At 47.1% G+C, this 20,593-nt stretch overlaps 1 protein-coding gene across 4 annotated transcripts; it reads left to right on the top strand.

Annotated features, from left to right (window-relative positions):
• Positions 1-10: 10 nt before the first annotated feature.
• LOC119813701 (membrane magnesium transporter 2-like) lies at positions 11-17,234 on the top strand. Of its 4 annotated transcripts, XM_038329109.1 has the most exons (3): positions 11-198; positions 4,410-4,501; positions 15,525-17,234. In XM_038329109.1, exon 3 carries the CDS (start codon positions 15,706-15,708, stop codon positions 16,078-16,080), a length of 375 nt encoding a protein of 124 aa, XP_038185037.1. In that variant the 5' UTR covers positions 11-198; positions 4,410-4,501; positions 15,525-15,705; the 3' UTR covers positions 16,081-17,234. The 4 variants fall into 4 exon arrangements, with proteins under 4 accessions (XP_038185037.1, XP_038185036.1, XP_038185039.1 ...); XM_038329108.1 differs by lacking the exon at positions 4,410-4,501; XM_038329111.1 differs by lacking the exons at positions 11-198; positions 4,410-4,501 and adding an exon at positions 1,756-1,773.
• Positions 17,235-20,593: the final 3,359 nt, after the last annotated feature.

The raw sequence follows: 20,593 nt of genomic DNA, 5'->3' as shown, positions 1-20,593 counted from the left end.
TCCCGCCCTCCCCGGCGCCCGCTCCTTCCCGCCGCGCGGCTCTGGGCTGGGGGTGCCCGGCGCCCCCGCCCTGCATTGTCCCTGCTGCAGCGCCCCCTGCCGGCCACCGTGCTGCGTTTTTAGGGGCCCGCGGCGCCCTGGCAAAGGCCGTTGAGCCCATCACCGAGTTCCCCGACGCTTCCGTGACTGCGCGTGCGGGTGAGGCCTCGGGGTGGTGGTGGTGGTGGGAGGAGGTCGGTGCGCCTAGCGAGAGGGGGAAACTTTGGAACTTGGAGACCCTGTTCGCCCCAGAGTCTGGTTTCTCCGAGTGGGCTCCGCAGGGAACCAGTACTCGGGTTGTCCGAGGTACTGGCTGGAAAGAGCTGCATCGCAGGCCTGGCTCGGCGCCCACTGAATGAGTCTCTTCTCTGGGCCTGGAAATGTACATTTAGCTAGCGTCTTGGGTGGTTCCGATGTTCACTCCTTGGAGCCCCGGTGGCTTTTAGGGTGCGTGCGGGTCGGTGATGGCGGCTGGTGCACGGACTCAGACCCGGATCCTCCGAACTGTTTTTTTGGAACTCTGCATTCTTATTTTCTCTCTGCTGAGAGGGGCCTTTTAGGTCGTCCTGCTGCCACAAAGCGGAAATGTGGCTTCTAGTTGTACGTTTCTGTTGCCTTCATTCCGGGGTTCTTCTGCCAACTCCCTGGGAACCCATGGTGCTTGAATAAGGCATATTGGGAGGCCTATGGCTGCCCTGTTCTTAGCTGTAGAAGGGGCAGCTGTTTTGTTAGCTCTGGTTTCTTCAGGTCCGCTTTAGGCGAGAGAGGGCTGAAGTCAACCACCTGGTGAGCTTTATCAGGAAAGCCTGCCCCCCTTCTCGGTGTTTTTTTTTTTTTTTTTTTTTTTTTTTTTGGACAAGGTTTCTCTCTGGTTTTAACTCCCTAAGGAGGCTAGCTGGTTGGCCAATGAGCCACAGGAATCTTTCTCCTTCCTAGCCTAGGATTGTTAGATGCTACCATACTTGCTTTTTTTTTTTTTTTAGACAGGTCTTGTATCCCTGACAAACCTAGACCTTCCTATATAGACCAGGCTGGCCTTGAACTCATAGATCCACCTGACTCTGCCTCCTGGGTGCTGGGAATAAAGGTGTGGGGGCATTTTATTTTTAAATTAAATCTAAAATTAATTTATTTTTGGATTTTTAGAGACAGGGTTTCTCTATGTAGCTCTGGCTGTCCTGGAACTCACTCTGCAGACCAGGCTGGCCTTGAATTCAGAGATCCACCTGCCTTTGACAACGCCTCCCCGCCAAGTGCTGGGGTTAAAGGTGTGGGCCACCACTGCCCAGCTAAATTATTTAAATTTTAAATCAATTAAAAATTTAGTTCTTCTGAAAAAATAGGTTATGGGTATCAAACTCAGGTCCTGCTTGCAAGCACTTTTACCAACTGAGCTGTCTCTCAGTCCCGTGGAAAAATTTTGTAATGACACCTGTTAGCTAGGACCATCCTCAGGGCTTGGCACTAGGGGAGAGAGACCTAGCTTGGTTCTGAGTTTACAGCGAAACATCTGGGTGGGTGTTGATGGATGGAAAATGACGAAGTGGAAGCCCGACGTGGAAGGGGACCCTGGCCCAACTGGCTGAACAGAATCGCTGAAGACAGTGAGTCAGTGTCCCCTGCAGGCTGGGAGAGGATGAAAATGTCATCAGACATTGAAGGTGATCAGCCATCCCGAGCTCTTCCTGAACCAACTGGAGAAAATGCTTCACAGAAACTGGATTACACAAGGACGTACGTGATGGAGCCTGACAAGTTTGACCAAGCAGAGACTCTTTCTTTTTTAAATATTTATTTATTTATTATGTATACAACATTCTGCCTCCATGTATGCCTGTACGCCAGAAGAGGGCACCAGACCTCTTTACAGATGGTTGTGAACCACCATGTGGTTGCTGGGAATTGAACTCAGGACCTTTGGAAGAGCAGGCAATGCTCTTAACTTCTGAGCCATCTCTCCAGCCCCCAAGCAGAGACTCTTATCAGCAGAGGAACTCCAAACGGGGGTGTCGTAGAAGAATTCTTTTCCTTCCTCCCAGAGGTGTCTTCTCTGCTAACCCCGAGTGTCTTGAGGAGGTCCTGGGTCTCCCCAAATTCCTTTTGCACAGCCCACTCTCTGATGTTCTTTGAGAACACTACTCAGCTTCACAGCTTAGCATAGCATTCCAGACTACTTGTGCTTCTGTGTATCTTCTACTGGTGTCTTGAGAGTCCTGTTTGTACCCCTGTGTCTCATCTCTGACCTGCCTGACCATGCAGGAAAGTAGCCATGACGGACCCCTGTTGGTGGGTCCCCTTTCAGGAGAGAGTAGATACCGCCTCCCTGGAGACAGACCCTACCTTGAGCCAGCAGTTTGACCTGCTTGAGGATGTTTGACTGGGGCAGATGCAGTCTCACCCAGGATTTGAGGTCATCCTCCTCCTGTTATTTTTTTCTTCCCAGTTTTTCTGTTTCTGGGCTTGTTCTCAGAAATGATCATTCAGACCTCCTCCATTTGTTGAGACAAGTTGAGTTGGCCCCCACCTGCTCCTGCCAGCAGGGCTCCCCCTCCTGCCTTCCGTTTCAGCCACACTTTTGCGTAATGCCTCGTATTTATCGTTCCAACTTCTTTACCTCCATCCATCCTCCTTCCACTAGCGTTTGGCTTCTGTCCACAGCACATCATTGAAATGTGTCTTGCCTAGTGACCTAGTTGCTAAATTCAGTGGCTACTTTCTGTCTCCATCTTACTAAGATGCAGCATCTGATCCTGTTGCCTACTCAGTTTTGGTTGAAACTTCTTTCTAGTCTGGCATGATGGTAATGCCAGCACTTGGGATGCTGAGGCAGGAGGATAGCAAGTTTGAGGCTACACAGTGAACTCTGGAACAACTTGAGTTATAGGGGAAGCCTGAAAAGGAGCTACTCTGTGGGTTTCCTCTTGCTGGAGACGGAACCCAGAGCCTCGTGTGTGTTTCCTTGAGTCTTCTGGAGCCCTCTTTCTTACCCCCGTCTTACGTGTTGGCATGTACAGGTAACGCATGAATCCTCACTGTGTTGCCGTTTATACTCATGGCTTACACACCAGGCACACACGGATGGCTCTGGTTCTTTCTAGTTTATGAGCTAATAACTGAACTCACCATTGGTTTACGGTTATTGACAGAAGATATGAGACTCTGAGATTCGAGACCTAGGACTTTACTGCTCAGGCAGAGCAAGTAGCAGGAGCATCAGCATGTTTGCGTAAGTTCTTCTTGCCTCCAAGTCCTGCAGGCGCAGTGTGATGGGCCCAGATGGATGTTTCACTTGCAGATGGTTTGTGTCGTAGCTGAGAAACATGAAGCTTGGGAGGGGGGTGGGGGGGGGACGGATGACCTACTGCTTATAGAGGAAGCCGCACATAAGACTGCTCTTCATCCTAGAGGGAGGTAGTAGGCTATCCTTCAAGGTCGCTTCTTATAAACACAACCCTGAGAAGAGGCTCAGGGCAAAAGAAGCAGAGTCTGTCCATTCACAAGAAGCGAGAGAGGGCCAGGCTGTCTTTCAACAGCAGGCCCTTCACCTCCCAGTGACCATGTCCTCTCCCAGGTCTGTTGCTCACGTAGAGCACTCCTGTCTCTGCTTGCTCTCAGGAACAGGCCAGAGACCCTGGAGTGAGTGCATTTGATTGTCTCCTTCAGTACCTGCACCCTAACTAACGAAATCTGCTCACACCAACACCAAGGTTGATGGCTCCCCTCTGCTGCCCGTGTCTCTGGTTCTCCACAGGCTGTGTTTCGGGTTGTGTTATTTGCATATATTATGGCCCTCCATCCTTTCCGCAGCTGTGAGGTTTGCTTTGTGCGTCCTGATTTCCCAGGTGAAAGAATGGGGTCTTAGCCTGGTTAAATGTTGCCTAAGGTCACCCAGATAGTAAAGGGCAAAGTGTTGAACTGAGGTCTGTCTGGAAGCCTGTGTTGTCAGTCCTTTATATCATTGGTCTTCCTTGTAGAGTGCATCCCTGTCTGATAGATAGCTACTGCCTTGGTGGAGGATCTGCCCTTTAACCCTATCCTTTCTCTTCTCTGCGTTAGTCAGCTTTTCTTTACTATAACAGGTACCTGAGATTCAACTTAAAAAGAAAAAAGATTTATCTTGGCTCATGATTTTATTTATTTTTTTTGTCTTATTAGAAAAGATTTATTTTGCCAGGTGGTAGTGGTGCACGCCTTTAATCCCTGCACTTGGGAAGCAGAGGCAAGCAGATCTCTGTGAGTTTGAAGCCAGCCTGTTCCGCATAATGAGTTCTAAGACAGCCAGAGCTGTTACACAGAGAAACCTTGTCCCAAAAAAAAAATCAAAAATATTTATTTTATTTTTAATTGTGTATGTTTTTATTTGTTTATAGGTGTATGCACCCAAATGCAGTTGCCCTTGGAGGCCAGAAGAGGGCATCAGGTTCCCTGCATCTAGAGTTGAAGGTGGTTATGAGCCACCGAGGTGGGTGCTGGGAACTAAGCTTGTGTCCGTTGGAAAAGCAGTGTGCACTCAGCTTCTGAGCATCTCTCTAGCTTCTGTTTTTACTTGAAAACACATCTTTTCTTCCTCCCAGACAGTGTCTTACTACGTAGCTCAGGCTGAATTCAAATTTACCATCTTTCTGCTTTAGCTGCACAAATGCTGGGATTATAGGTGTGAGTCAACACATCCAACAAGTTCATAATATTAGAGGTTTTCAGTCCACAGTCAGGAGACTCAGAGCTTTTAGGTCCCTGTTCTGGTGCTTGGTAGCACTGGTGGGGCATGCACGGAGGGACAAAACTGTTCACTGTGTGTCTGGCATGTGAAAGAGGGATTAGTCAGCGCCCTACAGTTCACTCCCCGGCTGCGACCTCAGCGACCTTAAGATTTCCCACTATGGCCCCACCCCTTAATGTTTTCACTGCCTTCAAATAGTGCCACACTAGAGACCTTTGGGGGCATTTAAGATCCAAAGGCTAGTGCTTTCCTGTCTTCTGGGTTTTCTGTCACCTTCACTTGAAGCCATTAAGGGTGACATTGGTCACCCTGAGGAGCTGTTGTGCCCTTTTCTTGATTACTTTTGTCACTCATGCATCTTCCAAGGTGCCTCTGCATCTTTGTGTGTGTTGCGTTATCTCAGGTGTCACCCCCTTCACGTGAGCCCTCAGTGTCCACCTTTAGGTGACTACTACATTGGGAACGGTGGCGTTTCTGGTGCTTCTGTTTGCACAGGGTCCTCTTCCTCAAACGTCCTTCATCCTCTCACCAGCTAATCCCTCTATCTTTGAGACTTCACTTGGTGTCGCTTTCTCTGGGATGGCTTCCAGGACTCCTTTGCCTCCTCCAAGATAAGCTTAGGTGTTCCTCTTGAGCATCCTGAAGTCCCCTGCCTGTACCAGATGCTGTCATAGTAACAGAGCTGTCATCAGTGGCAGCCGTGGTCCAGAGCTTGCTCAGAGCCGGGCCTGAGACACTGGGAGAGCTCAGTAAGCTGTTGAATGAAGCCCTGCTTCTTCTTAGTCCGCCATGCTTCGAACATCTGTGTGTTAGTTTCTTGTTGCTGGTGAGAGATTTCCTGACAAAGGCAGCTTCAGGGGAGAGGGTTTATTTCGAATCAGTTTGAGGAGGATAGGCGTGGTGATTGGCATGTGAAGTGGCTGGTCACGTTGTGTCAGCGTTCAGGAAGCAGAGAGAGAGGGGGAGAAAGAGAGGAATGCTGATGTCCAGCCCACTTTTTGTTGTTATTTCTTTTTATTCTGTCCAGGACTCCAGCCCATGGGATGGTACTGCCCAGAGATGTGGTCCTAGGTGATTTTGAATCCAGTCAAGTTAAACATGAGGATCTTGAGCTTCCTCCATGTGCTGTTACTGCCATGTTACCTGTATGCCTGCCTTCCTTTCCATGAGGCCCTGAGACCCCCAGAACTGTGAGCCAAAGCAAACCTGCCCCGCTCCGGTTGTTTCTGGCTGGTGTGGTCACAAGTGGTGCCGAATCACTGAGGGTGTGAGCACTGAGGAGTCGTAGATGCTTAGGCTGCCGTCAGCTCGGGTCAGGGACCACACTAGCGCTAGAGGAGCTGGGCTGTGGGAGAAGAAGCGCGAGCTTGTCTCTTCAGTCTCACGCTCCTTTTTGGGCTGAGAGAACATTAGGACTGACCTTCAGTGGACATCAGTCCCTCTGCCTCTGTACAACAGAGGGTTCTGTTCTCTTGTCAACGATCTTCTGCTTGATCAAATGTTAGCCAGTCTCTTTAGTTTGAACTCTGTCCTAGACCCATCTGTGTGTTTCCTGGTAGAATCCAGTTTTAGCAAAGAACTCTGCCAAGGTCGTTTGTCCAGAACCCTCTGTCGTCATTATGTGATTGCGCCTACGATCAGTCTTTTTTATTTTGCACCAAGTCCCAGGCAGTGCTTGTTCATGCTGGCTTGTCTTCAGTAAGAATCCTGTCCAATCAGTTTAGCCAGACTCCCTCTTACTTTTCCTGTTTCCTCTCGGTGATTTTCCACCCGCTGGCCCTTACCCTTGCCCGTCTGTGCTTCCTCGGGGTTGAGCTCCATCTCTCTCTGCACTGAAAGTCGGTTGTGCTGCTCTCCAGTTTGGGGACGTGATCTTGAATAAGGCTTTCTTTGTGCTGCTTTTACAAGTATTGAACTTTTTTTCTTTGACAGGTTCATTTTCTCTTCAGAGGAAGTCTTGTCTCTTTTCTAGGGTGGCCATGGTAATCCAGTTATGGCCTTTCTGGGGTGTCTGTCCACAGTTACCCAGTCATTTCTTTGTCACTTTTCTGGCACCTGGTGCCACCCGGTACCTTCTTCCGGTAGGTAAAATGCTTTAGGGCCCCAGTATTTGTTGTTTTTCTCCTGCTGTGACACGGTGCCTGGCATGGACAGTTTGATGAAGGAAGGGATCATTTTGGCTCACGGTCTGTCATGGCGGCAAAGTCGTAGCAGCATAAGGTCACGTCACATCTGCAGTCGGGAAGCAGATAGACATTGGTACTTCACTTGATTTCCTTGTCTTTTATTTATTTTTTTCCTTAGATTTTTGGCTGGGTGTGACAGTATATGTCTTTAATCCCACACTCGGGAGGCAGAGGCAAAGGCAGGCCAGTCTCTCCGAGTTCCAGGCCAGCCAGAGCTACATAACAGAGACCCTATCTAAAGATACATTTTTTTTTCTTTTTGAGACAGGGTTTCTCTGTGCAGCCCCTAAGGTCCTGGAATTCGCTCTTTAGATCAGGCTGGCCTTGATTCAGAGATCCTCCTGCCTCTGCCTTCTGGGTACCAGGATTAAAGATGTGCCACCGCTGTCCAACAGACTTTTTTTTTTTTTACTTCTTTTTATTCAGTCTGGGCCTTCTGCCCATGGAATGGTTCCACTCACATTTAGGATGGATCTCCCAACCTCTGTTAACCCAGTCTAGAAACTTTCTCGGACACGCCCAGAGCTTTGTCTCCTCCATGAGTTTAGATGCTGGTAAGATGACGCTCAGCATTAACCACCACAGTCCCTAAACAAACGCATATGCCAGGGACAGATGTCAACCTCTGTTGGTTGGTGGAAGTTTGGGTAGGCCAAGCCATCTTGTTATGTGACATCCTAAGCATCCAGCGCCTCTTTTAATGAGGAATCTAGAAGTCTGAGAATACCTCACTCAGATTTGTGCTGGTCAATCTACAGCCAGATTATCAGAGATGCTGATGAAAGAAACTGACCTTCCAGGGAGGGTGAGCCAGGGAAGGACAAGAGAGCTAGCAGCCACGTCTCCAGTCTGTGCTGTCTCCGCACAGAGCCAGAGGCATACATCCAGGAGCTGTGGACAATGATTTCATGCTTTCCTTTCTGCTAATTGGTTTTTCATTGTTCCACGCATGGCCTACTTTAATCTAGTTATTTAGTTTGTTCTATAATAGGAACTATAAACTCACCCTCCAAAACAAAACTGAGCCACGGCAGATATGGGATGGTATCATTAGGGCCTGGGATGTCTGCTAAAGGCTTCATCCCAGGCTTGGCTCTCTTGGGAGGTGGTGGACCCTGTAATCGGCGAGGCCTGCTGGGAAGTATTAGGTCATTGTGGGCATGCCCTTGAAGGATTCCACTCCCCATGCCTTTTTTTTTTTTTAAACTTCTTTCTCTCATTTCCCAGCTGCCACAAGCAGCTGCCTCTGCTGCCGAGATGTGCTGCCTTGTCATAGACTCCAGAGCTGTGGAGGGGCTAGAGCAGTGGCTCAGCGGTTAAGAGCACTGGACGCTCTTGTAGACGACCCCAGTTTGATCTCCAGCATCCACACGGCTGCTCACAACTGTCTATAACTCCAGTCCCCAGGGACCTGATACCCTCTCCTGGCTTCCGAGGGCACCAAGTGGTGCACAGATACACATGCAGGCAAAACACCCACACACGTAAAATAAATGCAGAAAACAGTGGTGCCTTAGAGCATGGATCTCAACCTCCAAAATTATGAGCCCCCCACCCCAAACACCGTTCATCTTTGTAAGCTGATGAACAGGTATTGTTGACTGTAACAGAAGGTTGGCTAATACTTGACAGAAGCTGACATGGAATTGAGGTTATCTCTTCCACCCCAAGATTCGGCCTCCTGCTGCTTGAGTAACCCACACCTGGATCCGGTGTTTATCAAAGTCTTTGCTTCTTCCCTTGTATGTTATTTTAGGTTTACTCAAGGGGAAAACTTCATGCATTCCCAGCTGAAGAGACTCGTCTGATCTCGCTTTATCTCCTTTCATCCCTTCGTTTGTGGTGCTTGGTTGAGCCTAGAGCCCAGTGCTTTCTGGGTAGGTGCTCTACCCCTGAGTCATAGCCCCAGGCTCCTGTGTACACTTTTATTTTGAGGTGGTGTTTTTTCCTAAGTTGCTCAGACCGGCCTTGACCTCCTCTGTGGCTCAGGTAGACCTTGAACCTCTGGGATGGGGGGGCCTGTGCCCCTGGCCCAGTGGTTTCTTCATCCTTCCAGCAGTTACATTCTGTGTGTTTCTAAAGAGTATGTATTCTTGCTTTGGGTTAATTTTAACTTTATAAAAATTCATCTTGTGCCTGGCGGTGGTGGCGCACATCTTTTAGTTCCAGCACTTGGGAAGCAGAGGCAGGCGGATCTCAGTGAGTTTTAGGCCAGCCTGGTCTACAAAGCAAGTTGAGGACAGACTGTTGCACAGAGAAACCCTGTCTCAAAAAACAAAAACAAAAAATCTGTCTTGCTGTATTAATTTTTCGTGGGGCAACTTTGCATGCACTGGTATATCAGTAGAGCTCCGCATTGTGGTGTGTCAGCGTGGACCCCTCGTGTTTACCTTGTAAGGACCCATTGCACGCGCTTACCTTGCCTGTCTCTCCACTCTGTCGCTGGTGCTGCTCAGTTTGTTTGTGTGTTTTCGCTCTTGTGAAGAGCACTGCTCTGACTTTTTTTTTAAGTATTTATTTATTTATTTATTTGGTATACAATATTCTGTCTGTGTGTATGCCTGCAGGCCAGAAGAGGGCACTAGACCCCATTACAGATGGTTGTGAGCCACCATGTGGTTGCTGGGAATTGAACTCAGGACCTTTGGAAGAGCAAGCAATGCTCTTAACCTCTGAGCCATCTCTCCAGCCCCTGACTTTTTTTTTTTAATAGGAAATATTTATTTTTAATTTTAACTCTTTGATTTTTCTTTTGTTTGCTTGTTTGGGTTTCTCTGTGTAACCACTCTGACTGTCCTGGAACTTACTTTGTAGACCAGGCTGGCCTTGATTTCACAGAGATCCACTTACTTCTGCCTCCTGAGTGCTGGGATTAAAGGTGTGTGCCATCAGCTATTTTAATTTAATTATATGTAGGTGTGCGAGCCTGCAAGTGGGTGTGTGCACATGTGTGCAGGTGCCTTGCAGGTCAGTGGCGTGGGTCACTAGAACTGGGGTTATAGACTGTTGTGAGATGCTGTGTGGGTGCTGAGGATCAAACCTGGGTCTTCCGGAAGAGCAGCAGTGCTCTGAATTGCTGAGCAATTAATCTCTTAAGCCCCTGTATGCTTGTTTTAAAAGAAAAAAAAAAAAAGAAGAAAGAAACTCTGTGGGCCTGGAATAGAATGCTGTGGACTGAATTGCATCCTCTCAGCGGTCACATGCCGAAGCTTTAGCCCCCATTGTGATGCTATTTAGGGACTGGCTTTTGGAAAGTAATTAGCTTTAGATGAAGTCTAGAGGTTTGAGCTCTTGAGACCATAGAGCTTGCTATGTCCCCTCATGGCCCTAAGGAAAGGCCATTTCAAACACAGCAAGGAGGAAGTTGCTAGAAGCTGAGAAGGATCCTTACTAGAACTCCACATGGTAGCCCTTAGCTTTCATCCTTCAGAACTGAGGGGATAAATTCCTGTTCTTCTACCACCCATCCTGAGGGTTTGTTACAGTGGCACGAACTAAGCCAACCTGAGAGCTGACTACCCCTTCATACACCTGCCTATTTCCTTTTCTCTTGAGTGTCTCTAATTCTGACCTGTGTCTCTTGGGTTGTTGTGTTTGGGGTCAGAGCTGTAACAAAGTACCACAGTTTGGGTAGGTTAAAACAACAGAACTTGCCAGGCATAGTGGCATACACCTTCAGTTCCAGCACTCAGGAGACAGTGACATGTGGATCTCTGTGCATTTGAGGCCTGGTCTACATAGAGTTCCAGGACAGCCAGAGCTCTATAGTGAGACCCTGTCTCTAAACAAACAAACAAACAAACAACAACAAAACCCAAAACAAACAAAAAACCCACAACTAATTCACAACAGCTATAAGGTGGAGCTAACCTAAGTCAGCTGACAAGAGTCTACATAAAAATGTCATCTAGTCATGCATGGTGAAAAAAATTTTAAATTGTAAAAAAATATGACAGGACACAGCAAAAGACCAATTAAACTAATTAGTGAGCAGATTCATAATACTTTGTAATATAAATGATTTTCTTTTTGTATTGCTTTGGTCTTGTAAAAATGTACAGAGAGGCAGGGAGGCCAGCATTTGGGAGGCAGAGGCAGGTGCTCTCCAAGAGTTCCAGGGCAGCCAAGGCTGTTACTCAGAGAAACCTTGTCTCGAAAAACCAAACAAGAAAGTAATAAAGAGGGGGCTGGAGAGATAGCCCAGAAGTTAAGAGCATTGCCTGCTCTTCCAAAGGTCCTGAGTTCAATTCCCAGCAACCACATGGTGGCTCACAACCATCTGTAATGGGGTCTGGTGCCCTCTTCTGGCCTGCAGATGTACACACAGAATATTGTACATATAATAAATAAAGAAAGAAAGAAATAATTTTTTTTTTAAAAAAGAAAGTAATAAAGACAGGTGTTTTTAGGCCTGTTTGTAGAGATTTCTACATGCGGAGCAAAGGCTCAGCAGTTAAGAGCACTTGTTCTTGCCTAGGCCCCATGAAAAGAACATTGTGGCTCACAGACACCTATAACTCCAGTGCCCGGGAATTGGATGTCCTCCTCTGGCCTCTGCAGGCATTGCACTTGTATACACAAACCTGCACCCAGACACATAATTAAAAACAAAAATCTTTTAAAAATTCTCTTATTCAGATCCAAATTGCTTCACTCAGCAGGGACACTCCAGGACTGACATGTGGATCCTTACCTCACAGAAACCGCAGCAGCTAGATTATTTTTTCTCAGTTGTGTTTCAGATTCATCTTTGTTGTTAACATCTTGCATTTCCTCACAAGTTGTTTCCAATAACCACCTTTACTTAGTTTCTAGATCCTTGTGATCTTTTTTTCTGAGTACAGAGACTAATACTTCATATTGGTAGCCATCTGCAAACCTGGAGTTCATTGGGACTACAAACACTTGTCTCCACGCTTTCCGCGGAGTGTGAAGGAATCCCCCATCAGCTACAGCCAGGAAAGCCGCTTAGGAAAGCAACACACCGCTGGTAGGAGTCTAGGAGATAAAGCAAACTGTTGGCACCCCAAGACTTGGCTGGCTCTTACCCCTTCCTGAGGAGTCCTCACCAGTTAGTTTCCTGGAAATACTGTCCTCCCTGAGAATCCATTTCATCACCCTTGAAAAGAACAAGAGTTGCCCAGGTGCTGACCTGTATTGTCCTACATTAGGCAAATTATTAAAAAAAAAAAAACCCTCGTCTCTGTGCAGAAATGTCAGAGACTCTGCAACAATTAACTCAGGAAGTCTGTTCTTCACAAAATAAGCAAACAGAGGCGGCTTAGTTCCAGTCACAGGGGAAGAGAAATCTTAGAAACCTTAGCGAGGAGTGGCACACATCCCTTCAGGTTGCTTCTGTGGTTGTCACACTAAATTGCAAAGGAGGCAGTGTGGTATCTCCGGAGATTAGCCTTATATTCTAGGAGACATCAGGCACTCTCTCTGGACCCTCGCTCAGCACCTCCACTGTTCTGTCAGTCATTTTGTGAGCAAAAACTACCAGCCATCCCCAAGCTTTGTAAGTGATAAAGAAACCGAGCATGCTGTTTCATCACATTTCATATCTAGCTGACAGATGTGCTGACCGTTTCTTATCTAGAGCAATTGTCCTTAGTTGTGTTGGGGGGAGTTTGTGCCCAAGGTTTCCAAACTCATTAATAGCAAGTGAAAAAGTCATAAAGCTGGAGTTTTTGCCCTGTTTGTAGAGAAGAGTGGGCATGGGGTTGTAACCATCAGGTGTGGGGCTAGAGAGATGGCTCAGCTGTTAGAGTTCTTGATGCTCTTGCAGAGATCTCAGTTCTGTTCCCAGAGCCCATATGTGGCTCACAGCCTTCTGTAACTCCAGTTACATTTTCTAATACTTAGAGACATTAAAACTTTGTTACATTTATTTATTTGTGTTGCTATGATATCTGTGTGGCGAGACTTCTTTTTTGAAATAGGGTCTCTCTATATAGCCTTGGCTGTCCTGGAACTTACTATATAGACCAGGCTGGCTGTGAACTCACAGAGATCCACCTGCTTCTGTCTCCTCGGTGCTGAGATTAAAGGTATGTGGCATCTTGCCCGGTTGACAATACATTTTTCACTGGGGCTGGGGCGCTACTGGCATCAGATGTGTAGAAGCCAGAGGTGTTATTCAGTATCCACTCTGCACTGTACGCCCTCCTCTCTCTAAAACAAAATAAAAATGAAGAATCATGCAATCTAACATGTCAGTGATGTCAAAATTAAAAAAAAACATGAAATGGGTGCTGCAGAGTTGACCATGCAGTTAAGAACACTTGTTGCTCTTTCAAAGGACCCGGGTTCAGTTCCCAGCACCTCCGCGGTGCCTCAAGGCCATCTGTCACTCTAGTTCCAGAGTATCTGACACCACCTTCTGCTTTCCGCGGGCGCCAGGCATGAATGAGGTTCATGTACATATATATATAGGTAAAATAAATCTTAAAAAAAAAAAGCCTGACGCAGAATTGAGAGTTACGGTCCCTAGTACGTATCCCAACCTCCTTTGCAGTGTCACCATGTGACTGGTTCTTACCAATGCTGTATTACCTGAAATGAAGTGTGCCACACCCCTCTGAGGATTCTCTTTCCCTTCCTTCTGACCAGACAGAGATGATAACTAGGGTCTGTGGGAGAGCCACAGTTGGAGCCTGGGCCCTGAGTCACCATCTGGGGCAGCTGCCATCCACTGCAAATATAGGTGGCATTTAAAAAAATTTTTTTGTATTACTGTGTGCGTGTGATGTGTATGTATGTAGCATGAATAATAAAAACCCAGAGACAGATAATGGGATTCAACCCGAAAACTAGAAAAGCAAAACAGCCAAAGCCACTAGAGAAGCCTCCTCTACCAAGACTAGGTAACTGCAGACTAAGCCCCTTTCTCCTCCCATTTTATGTTTACTATACAGCTGGGATTAAAGGTGTGAACCACCCCACCTGGATTTGTTTCTGTATGGATATTGTGTAGCCTAGGGTGGCCTTGAACTCACAGAGGTCCATCTGACTCTGTCTTCCAAATCCTGGTATTAAAGGTGTGTGTCACCATTACCTGACCTCTAGCGGCTTTAGCTTTGCCTCTGGTCTTCAGGCAAGTTTTATTTATTAAAGCAAATAAAATATCACTGTATGTATGCTGGTTACATGTGTTACAGAATACTTTTGGAGGTCAGAGGACAACTTTTGGGAGGTGATTCTCTTTCCATTTTGTTGAGGTGTGGGTCTCACACCTTTCATCCTTCTGTGTATTCTAGGCTAGCTGGCCCCCAGGCTTACAGGCTTTCATCTTACCATAGGAGTGCTGGAACTACGATGTGTGCAACTGAATCTGGCTTAAAAACAAGCCGGGTGGCCAGGCGGTGGTGGTGCACACCTTTAATCCCAGCACTCGGGAGACAGAGGCAGGTGGATCTCTGTGAGTTCGAGGCCAGCCTGGTCTACAAGAGCTAGTTCCAGGACAACAGGCTCCAAAGCTACAGAGAAACCCTGTCTCAAAAAAGGAAAAAAAAAAGAACAACAATGTTTGTCTTATGATTTATGTGTATGTGTGTTTTGCCTGCATACATGCCTAAGCACCACATGTATGCCCGGTGCCTGTGGAGACCCAGAGAAGGCATCAGGTCCCCTGGAAACTGGAGTTTTAATTTGTCATGGTTTTCCTGCATGTATGTCTGTGTATCACATGCATGCCTGGTATTCTCAGATGCCAGAAGAGGGCGTCGGATCCCCTAAACTAGAGTTGTGACCACCATAGGTGCCAGGAGTCCCAGGTGCTGGGGTTGGAGGCACGAGCCACTCTGTCTGGCTTGCAGATGTGTTAGACAAGAGGGGGCTCTTGTGTTTTAGTCAATAGGCGTCACGAAAGCGAATCTCATCTCAGTGAATAATTTGCCCCCATACCTATAAATAAACAAGTAGATTCCCTCTAGCCTGTTTTGACATAAGTAGCCTTATGATTAGGAGAAGCAAGCCAGAGTGGGGTGTGGTGGCGCACGCCTTTAATCCCAGTACTCAGGAGGCAGAGGCAGGCAAATCTGTGAGTTCGAGACCGACCTGGTTTACAGAGTGAGTTCCAGGACAGCCAGAGCTACACAGAGAAACCCTGTCTCCAACAACCAAAAAGGGAGTGGGGAAGCATGCAAGTTCTCTTTGTCCCTGAGGTTAGCCTCGTAGACTCCAAGCTTGCCACTAAGGGGCCCTTCCTGCTCTTTGTGATCCAGTTATATCATCAAGTTGGTTGACTTGATTGAGCCACAAGATATCCTGATATTTGTTGTATTTCTGTGCTCTAGTTGGGTCTGCAGTGTTTCCTGCAAGACTCATGTGTTAAAGGCTTGGTTGCAGCCTATGGCACCATTGAGAAGTGGGAAAACATTTCAGAGGCAGGACCAGCAGGATGTGGTGGTGTAATATTTGCAATCTCAGTACCCAAGAAGCTGAGGCAGGAGGATTGCTACAAGTGTGACGTCAACCTGGGCTACACCATGAGACACAGAGGAAAAGAGGTGGGCCTAGTGGAGAGGTTAAGTCACTGAGAGTATGTCCTTGATCCTTTCTCTCTCTTTGCTTCCCAGCGGCCGTGAGCTGAACACCCTGTTCTAAGTGCTCCCTCATGATGCTGCTACAAGCCTGAAGGCACGAGGCCCAGTGGTCACGGAAACTTTGAAACTGTGGGCCAGGACCAATCTTTCCTGTCTCTAAGATATTTATCCCGGTGTGAAAGGCTATCTTTGGGACTACCGCTCCTTCTGAACCATGGTGCCGTGGCTGTGGAAGGGGCTGATAGGCATCGGCCTTTTCGCGCTCGCCCACGCTGCCTTTTCGGCTGCGCAGCATCACTCACACGCGCGACTAACGGAAGAGGGGTGTGAGTCGCTACCGGCGGATATCGTTCTGCAGACGCTGTTGGCCTTTGTGGTTACCTGTTATGGCGTAGTTCATACGGCAGGGGAGTTTAAGGACAGGGATGCTACTTCAGAACTGAGGAGTAAGACGTTTGATGCCTTAAGGAGTCGCCCGTCTTTTTACGTGTTTCGTCGCCGTCATGGCCGTGGACTGTCCCAGCCTTCGGATACAGCTCGTTTTTCAAAGGTCAGCGCATCATCTTCTGACATACTGTTGAAGTCTTGAAGTTCAGATCACCGCGCTGTTCAGCTTTTTACACATCAAGTAAATAGGACAGAAGCAGACTTAAGAACTGGGATTTGGAATGTAAAACCCCCTACACATCAGTATTTTAGTGATATTTCAGACTTAATTAAAAAAAAAACTATAACCAAATAGCAAACACACAAAAATCAAAAAGCCCTTTCTCTTAGGTATCCTGTGACAGCTGTAGGAAGCTGACCAACTGTGAGGTGATTTGGGGTGAGGTGAAGATTTGAACCTCAGCTCTGGTAAAGCAGAGTGCCCTCGATAATGCAGGTGGACCTAACCCAGTCAAGGGGCTGAGTGGAACAAGGAGGCTTAGTAAGGAAGACATACTCCTGCGTGCTTGCGCTGAGACATTGATCTTCCTCTGGCTCTGTCCTCTAAACCCAAACGTCAGCCCTTGCATGTTGAACCTGCTGGCTCTCAGGCTTGCACTGGACTCTCCTGGGCTCTGCCTGCTGACTCCCGTCTTGAGGGAGCTGTAGGTTCTCACAGTGCGGTCCAGTTCTTCACTACCACCCTCACCAGCTTCTCCTAGGCTCCAGACTGATGAGCTGGAGGCTCTGGGAGCCATAAGCTCCAAGATGATGATCTTGCATGCTGTGTGAAGAGGCCTAACTGTGAAAGAGAGAAAGAAGCCAGCATTCCCGGGACAGTGGGGATGAGAGGCAGAGTGAGCCTTGCCCCCGCCAGCGCAGCCATCCCTGTGGCCGGTTTCATGTGTCACTTGCTATGGTCTGGCTAACCTCCCACTTCCCTTTTGTGCTTGTGGTTCCATATGAGACTCTGCCATCTGCAACCATGTTAGGGGTTGTCAGAGGGCAAGACTCAACAAGGGGTACGTGTTTGTGTAAAACTGTCCCCTGGTGTCTACAGAGCACAGAGTCTACAACCGTCGACAGGAACCAAAATCCTCTAGTGCTCAAGAAGTTTGTTTTTAGAAAATGACATAGTATTTGCTTATAACCTATGCCTACCCTCCCAATACTTTTAGTCATTGCTAGATTACATGTAATACCTAATGCCATGTAAATTCTGTAAAGACTTGTCATACTGCATTGTTTAGGGAATAATGATAAGAAAATGTCTGCATATGTTCAGTACAGATGGAATCCCTCCATTTTTGGTTAGCAGTTGGTTGTGTCTGTGCTTGGTTTGCTTACTTGTCCTTTGCTCTATTTCTACAAGAATGTCACTTCCCTGAGGGCCAGATCCTGTTCATCTTGGTTCCTTGTGGTGTCCCTCATGCCCATCACAGTGTTTGCTGTGCCCTTGCTTGTGGTATGTTGGAGGGGGAAGGGGTGTGTGTGTGTGTGTGTGTGAGAGAGAGAGAGAGAGAGAGAGAGAGAGAGAGAGAGAGAGAGAGAGAGAGAGAGAGAGACTGGCAGAGCAGAGAGAGAGAGAGTTCCAGACTAATCTGGAACTCAATATATAGCAGGTTGGTCTTGAACTAACACAGATCTGCCTGCCTCTGCCTCAAGTACTGAAATTAAAGGTATGCACAACCATACTTGACTTATTTTCAAGTTGACCTATTTAGCAAGAGAAGCTCAATTTACTCTGGGAACCCCAATTTTCAAGACCCCATGTTGGTTGGTGTGCAGCATTTACTACTGTTGCTGCTCCTTCCTGTCTGGAATTTTCTACCCTTGGCTTCCATAATGTGGTAATGGAAAACCTGTATTTGGTACCTTCTTCCTTTGATATCACCTCTCCAGAGAATTTCTTCCTCCTCCAAAAGCCATATGGCCCTCCTGACCTGTGGCCATCTCCCCATTCTAGGACACCTGTCTTAGTTCCTTTCCTATTCTGGCAGAATACCATGGCCAAGACAACTTATAAAAAGAAGCGTTTAAGCTGGGCGGTGGTGGCACACGCCTTTAATCCCAGCACTTGGGAGGCAGAGGCAGGCGGATCTCTGTGAGTTTGAGGCCAGCCTGGTCTACTAAAGCTAGCTCTAGGACAGGCTCCAAAGCTACAGAGAAACCCTGTCTCGAAAAACCAAAAAAAAAAAAAAAAAAAAAAAAAAAAAAAAAGAGTTTAATTGGATTTATGGTTTCAGAGGGTTGGTGTCCATGGTGGCAGAACAAAGGCATGGTGGCACGAATGGCTGAGAGTTAACATCATGATCGACAAGTAGAAGGCAGAGAGAAACACACACACAAACTCTGGGAATGGTGCGAATCTTTCAAAACTCAAAACACACCTCCATCAAGGCCACACCTCCTAATCCTTCCCAAATGGGTTTACTGGGAATCAAGTATTCACACCTACAAGCCCAAGGGGCCGTTCTTATTCAGACCACAAAATTAACACTGTTGGGCTCAGTTGCCCTCTTGTGGGCTGGTCCTTGACTGTTTAGTTGGTGCACATTCCTGTCCTTTGGCAACATGCATCTGCCTCTGACTCCATTTGTGCAGAATGGAAGCAGTGTTCTCCCTCACATGTATCCTTCCCCCAGGATTTTAAAGGGGAGCCAAGACCTGTCAGATCTACATTCTCTGCCTCTCTGTGGGACTCTGCCCCTCCATCCAGGCAATCCTTGCTTTAGTACAAGACTGTATCATTTAACATCTCATAGACATAACCTGTGTTGTAAGTATAGTCACATCTCCCTTAGCTGTACAGTCCTTTTAATTGCTACCATTCCCCATCTAGAATGATCTTCTGTTGCACAGCACTGTAATACTCTTGACTTCAGCCTTCCAACACCTGGATACCATGTATAAAAATTAAGCCCAAATCCTCATCATTGGAGTTCCTTCACAGCCAAACTCCTTCCCACTTCTCCAGCCTCCTCTCCATCTCATGCACGGTATACTCCATGTCCTCAGGACACTTGCAGATGCTTGGTGTGCCCAGCCGTGCCAGGCTGCTTCCTTTCCACAGAAGGCCTCTTGTGATGGTTAGTTTTAAATGTCAGCTTGCCATGAATTAGAAACACCTGGGGAGAGAACGGCACTTGAATAACTGCCTTTATCAGATTTGTCTATGGGGGATTGACTTGACTGTTAACTGATTAGGAAGAGAGAGCCCACTATAGGTGGCACCATTTCCTAGGCAGGGGTCCTGAATGACATAGGACAGGAGAGTAGATGAGAGGACGCTGGCGACATGGGTATACTTATTTCTCTGTCTGTGACGGTGGATGGGATGGGATGGTCCTTAACTTCTGCTCTGTTGCAAAGGGCTCTAACTGAATTGTCAGCCAAATCCTTTCTCTTCTTAGTTGTTTTCCGTCAGGAAGTTTTCTCATACCAACAGAAATGAAACTAGAAACACTATTGGTTTATTAGGGCTGTGATAAAGTGCCACAGCATGGGTGACAAGAAATGAGAATTAGTTTTCAATAATTCTGGAGGCCAGGAGTCAAGATCAAGGAGTTGGCTTTGGTCCTTCCTCCAAGGATTCTCTGGTTGACTTGTAGCTGGATGTCTTCTCCTGTGTCTTCACATAGAACCTCCCGTCATGTCTTTGTATCCTGTTGTCCTCTCCATAAGCTTCCCACCCTTACCGTGACCTCATTTTAGCATGATTACGTCCTTAAAGACACTCATAATCTTAGGCTCTAGGGATTGGACGGCAACATGTAACTTTTGGGGGACCTCTGTTCAGCCTGTAATGTGCCTCCTCCTGACCTCCCAAAATGTAATTGTCATAGGCAAATATGTTCAGCCCATTCTCACAACCACAGATATCCTCTTTCCTGCATCAGCCGTAAGTCCAATATCTCATCTAAATCGTGTGTTGGATAACCTCCCAATAGCTCACCTAAATTGTGTGTTGGATAAACTCCAAGTATGGATCTTCCTGAATGAAAGTTTCTCTCCAGCTATGAAACTAGACCACACATTACATGCTTCCAAAATGAACTAGTGGGGTAAATATGACCTGGACTTCCAAAGTCCAAAGGAAAGGGGAACGGAGAAATGTCACATATTAGAACCCCTAAATGTATGAATTTTGAGGAGTTTAGTTTCAATCTACAACAGCTTCCCCTTAGTGAACCTGGAAAATAACACCCACAACTGAATACTTAATTGGCTTGCCTGCTTAGGACTCTCTTCCTTCTTCATGCTTTATTGTACCCTGGTGCATATTCACCTTCACCAAATCCCTGTTATATTTAATTTCACCTACCTGATTGCGTGGCTGTCTCCTCTGCCAACACCTGACCCACAAGTACACATTCAGAAATCACTGCTCCTCCTTCCCCACTGGGAACACATCCGACACCTAGAGTAGATGTCTGCAAAGTACTGAGTCCATTAGATATGGGTTGTTTTATTTTCCTGTCTGATAACCCAGACAGCCATTAAGAGATTATCAGATGGGAGCATATACTGCGCGGGTACTCCGGATAAAGAGATAACTTACATGGCGCCAGCCTAGATTTCATGACATTCAGAACAGCGTGCAGTTTAAAACGCATCCACTGTTTCTAGACTTTCCCCTTTAATACTCTCTTGGACTGTAGTCAACACTAGGTAAC

The sequence above is a fragment of the Arvicola amphibius genome, chromosome 4 (genome assembly GCF_903992535.2).
Source record: "Arvicola amphibius chromosome 4, mArvAmp1.2, whole genome shotgun sequence".
Classification (NCBI taxonomy): Eukaryota; Metazoa; Chordata; class Mammalia; order Rodentia; family Cricetidae; genus Arvicola; species Arvicola amphibius.
The sequence above is the reverse complement of the archived record's forward strand: the minus strand, read 5'-3'. Positions and strand labels throughout refer to the sequence as shown.

Bases quoted from the DNA above. Each gene is read 5' to 3' on its own strand.
- LOC119813701 (XM_038329108.1), top strand. From the start codon at position 15,706: ATGGTGCCGTGGCTGTGGAAGGGGCTGATAGGCATCGGCCTTTTCGCG.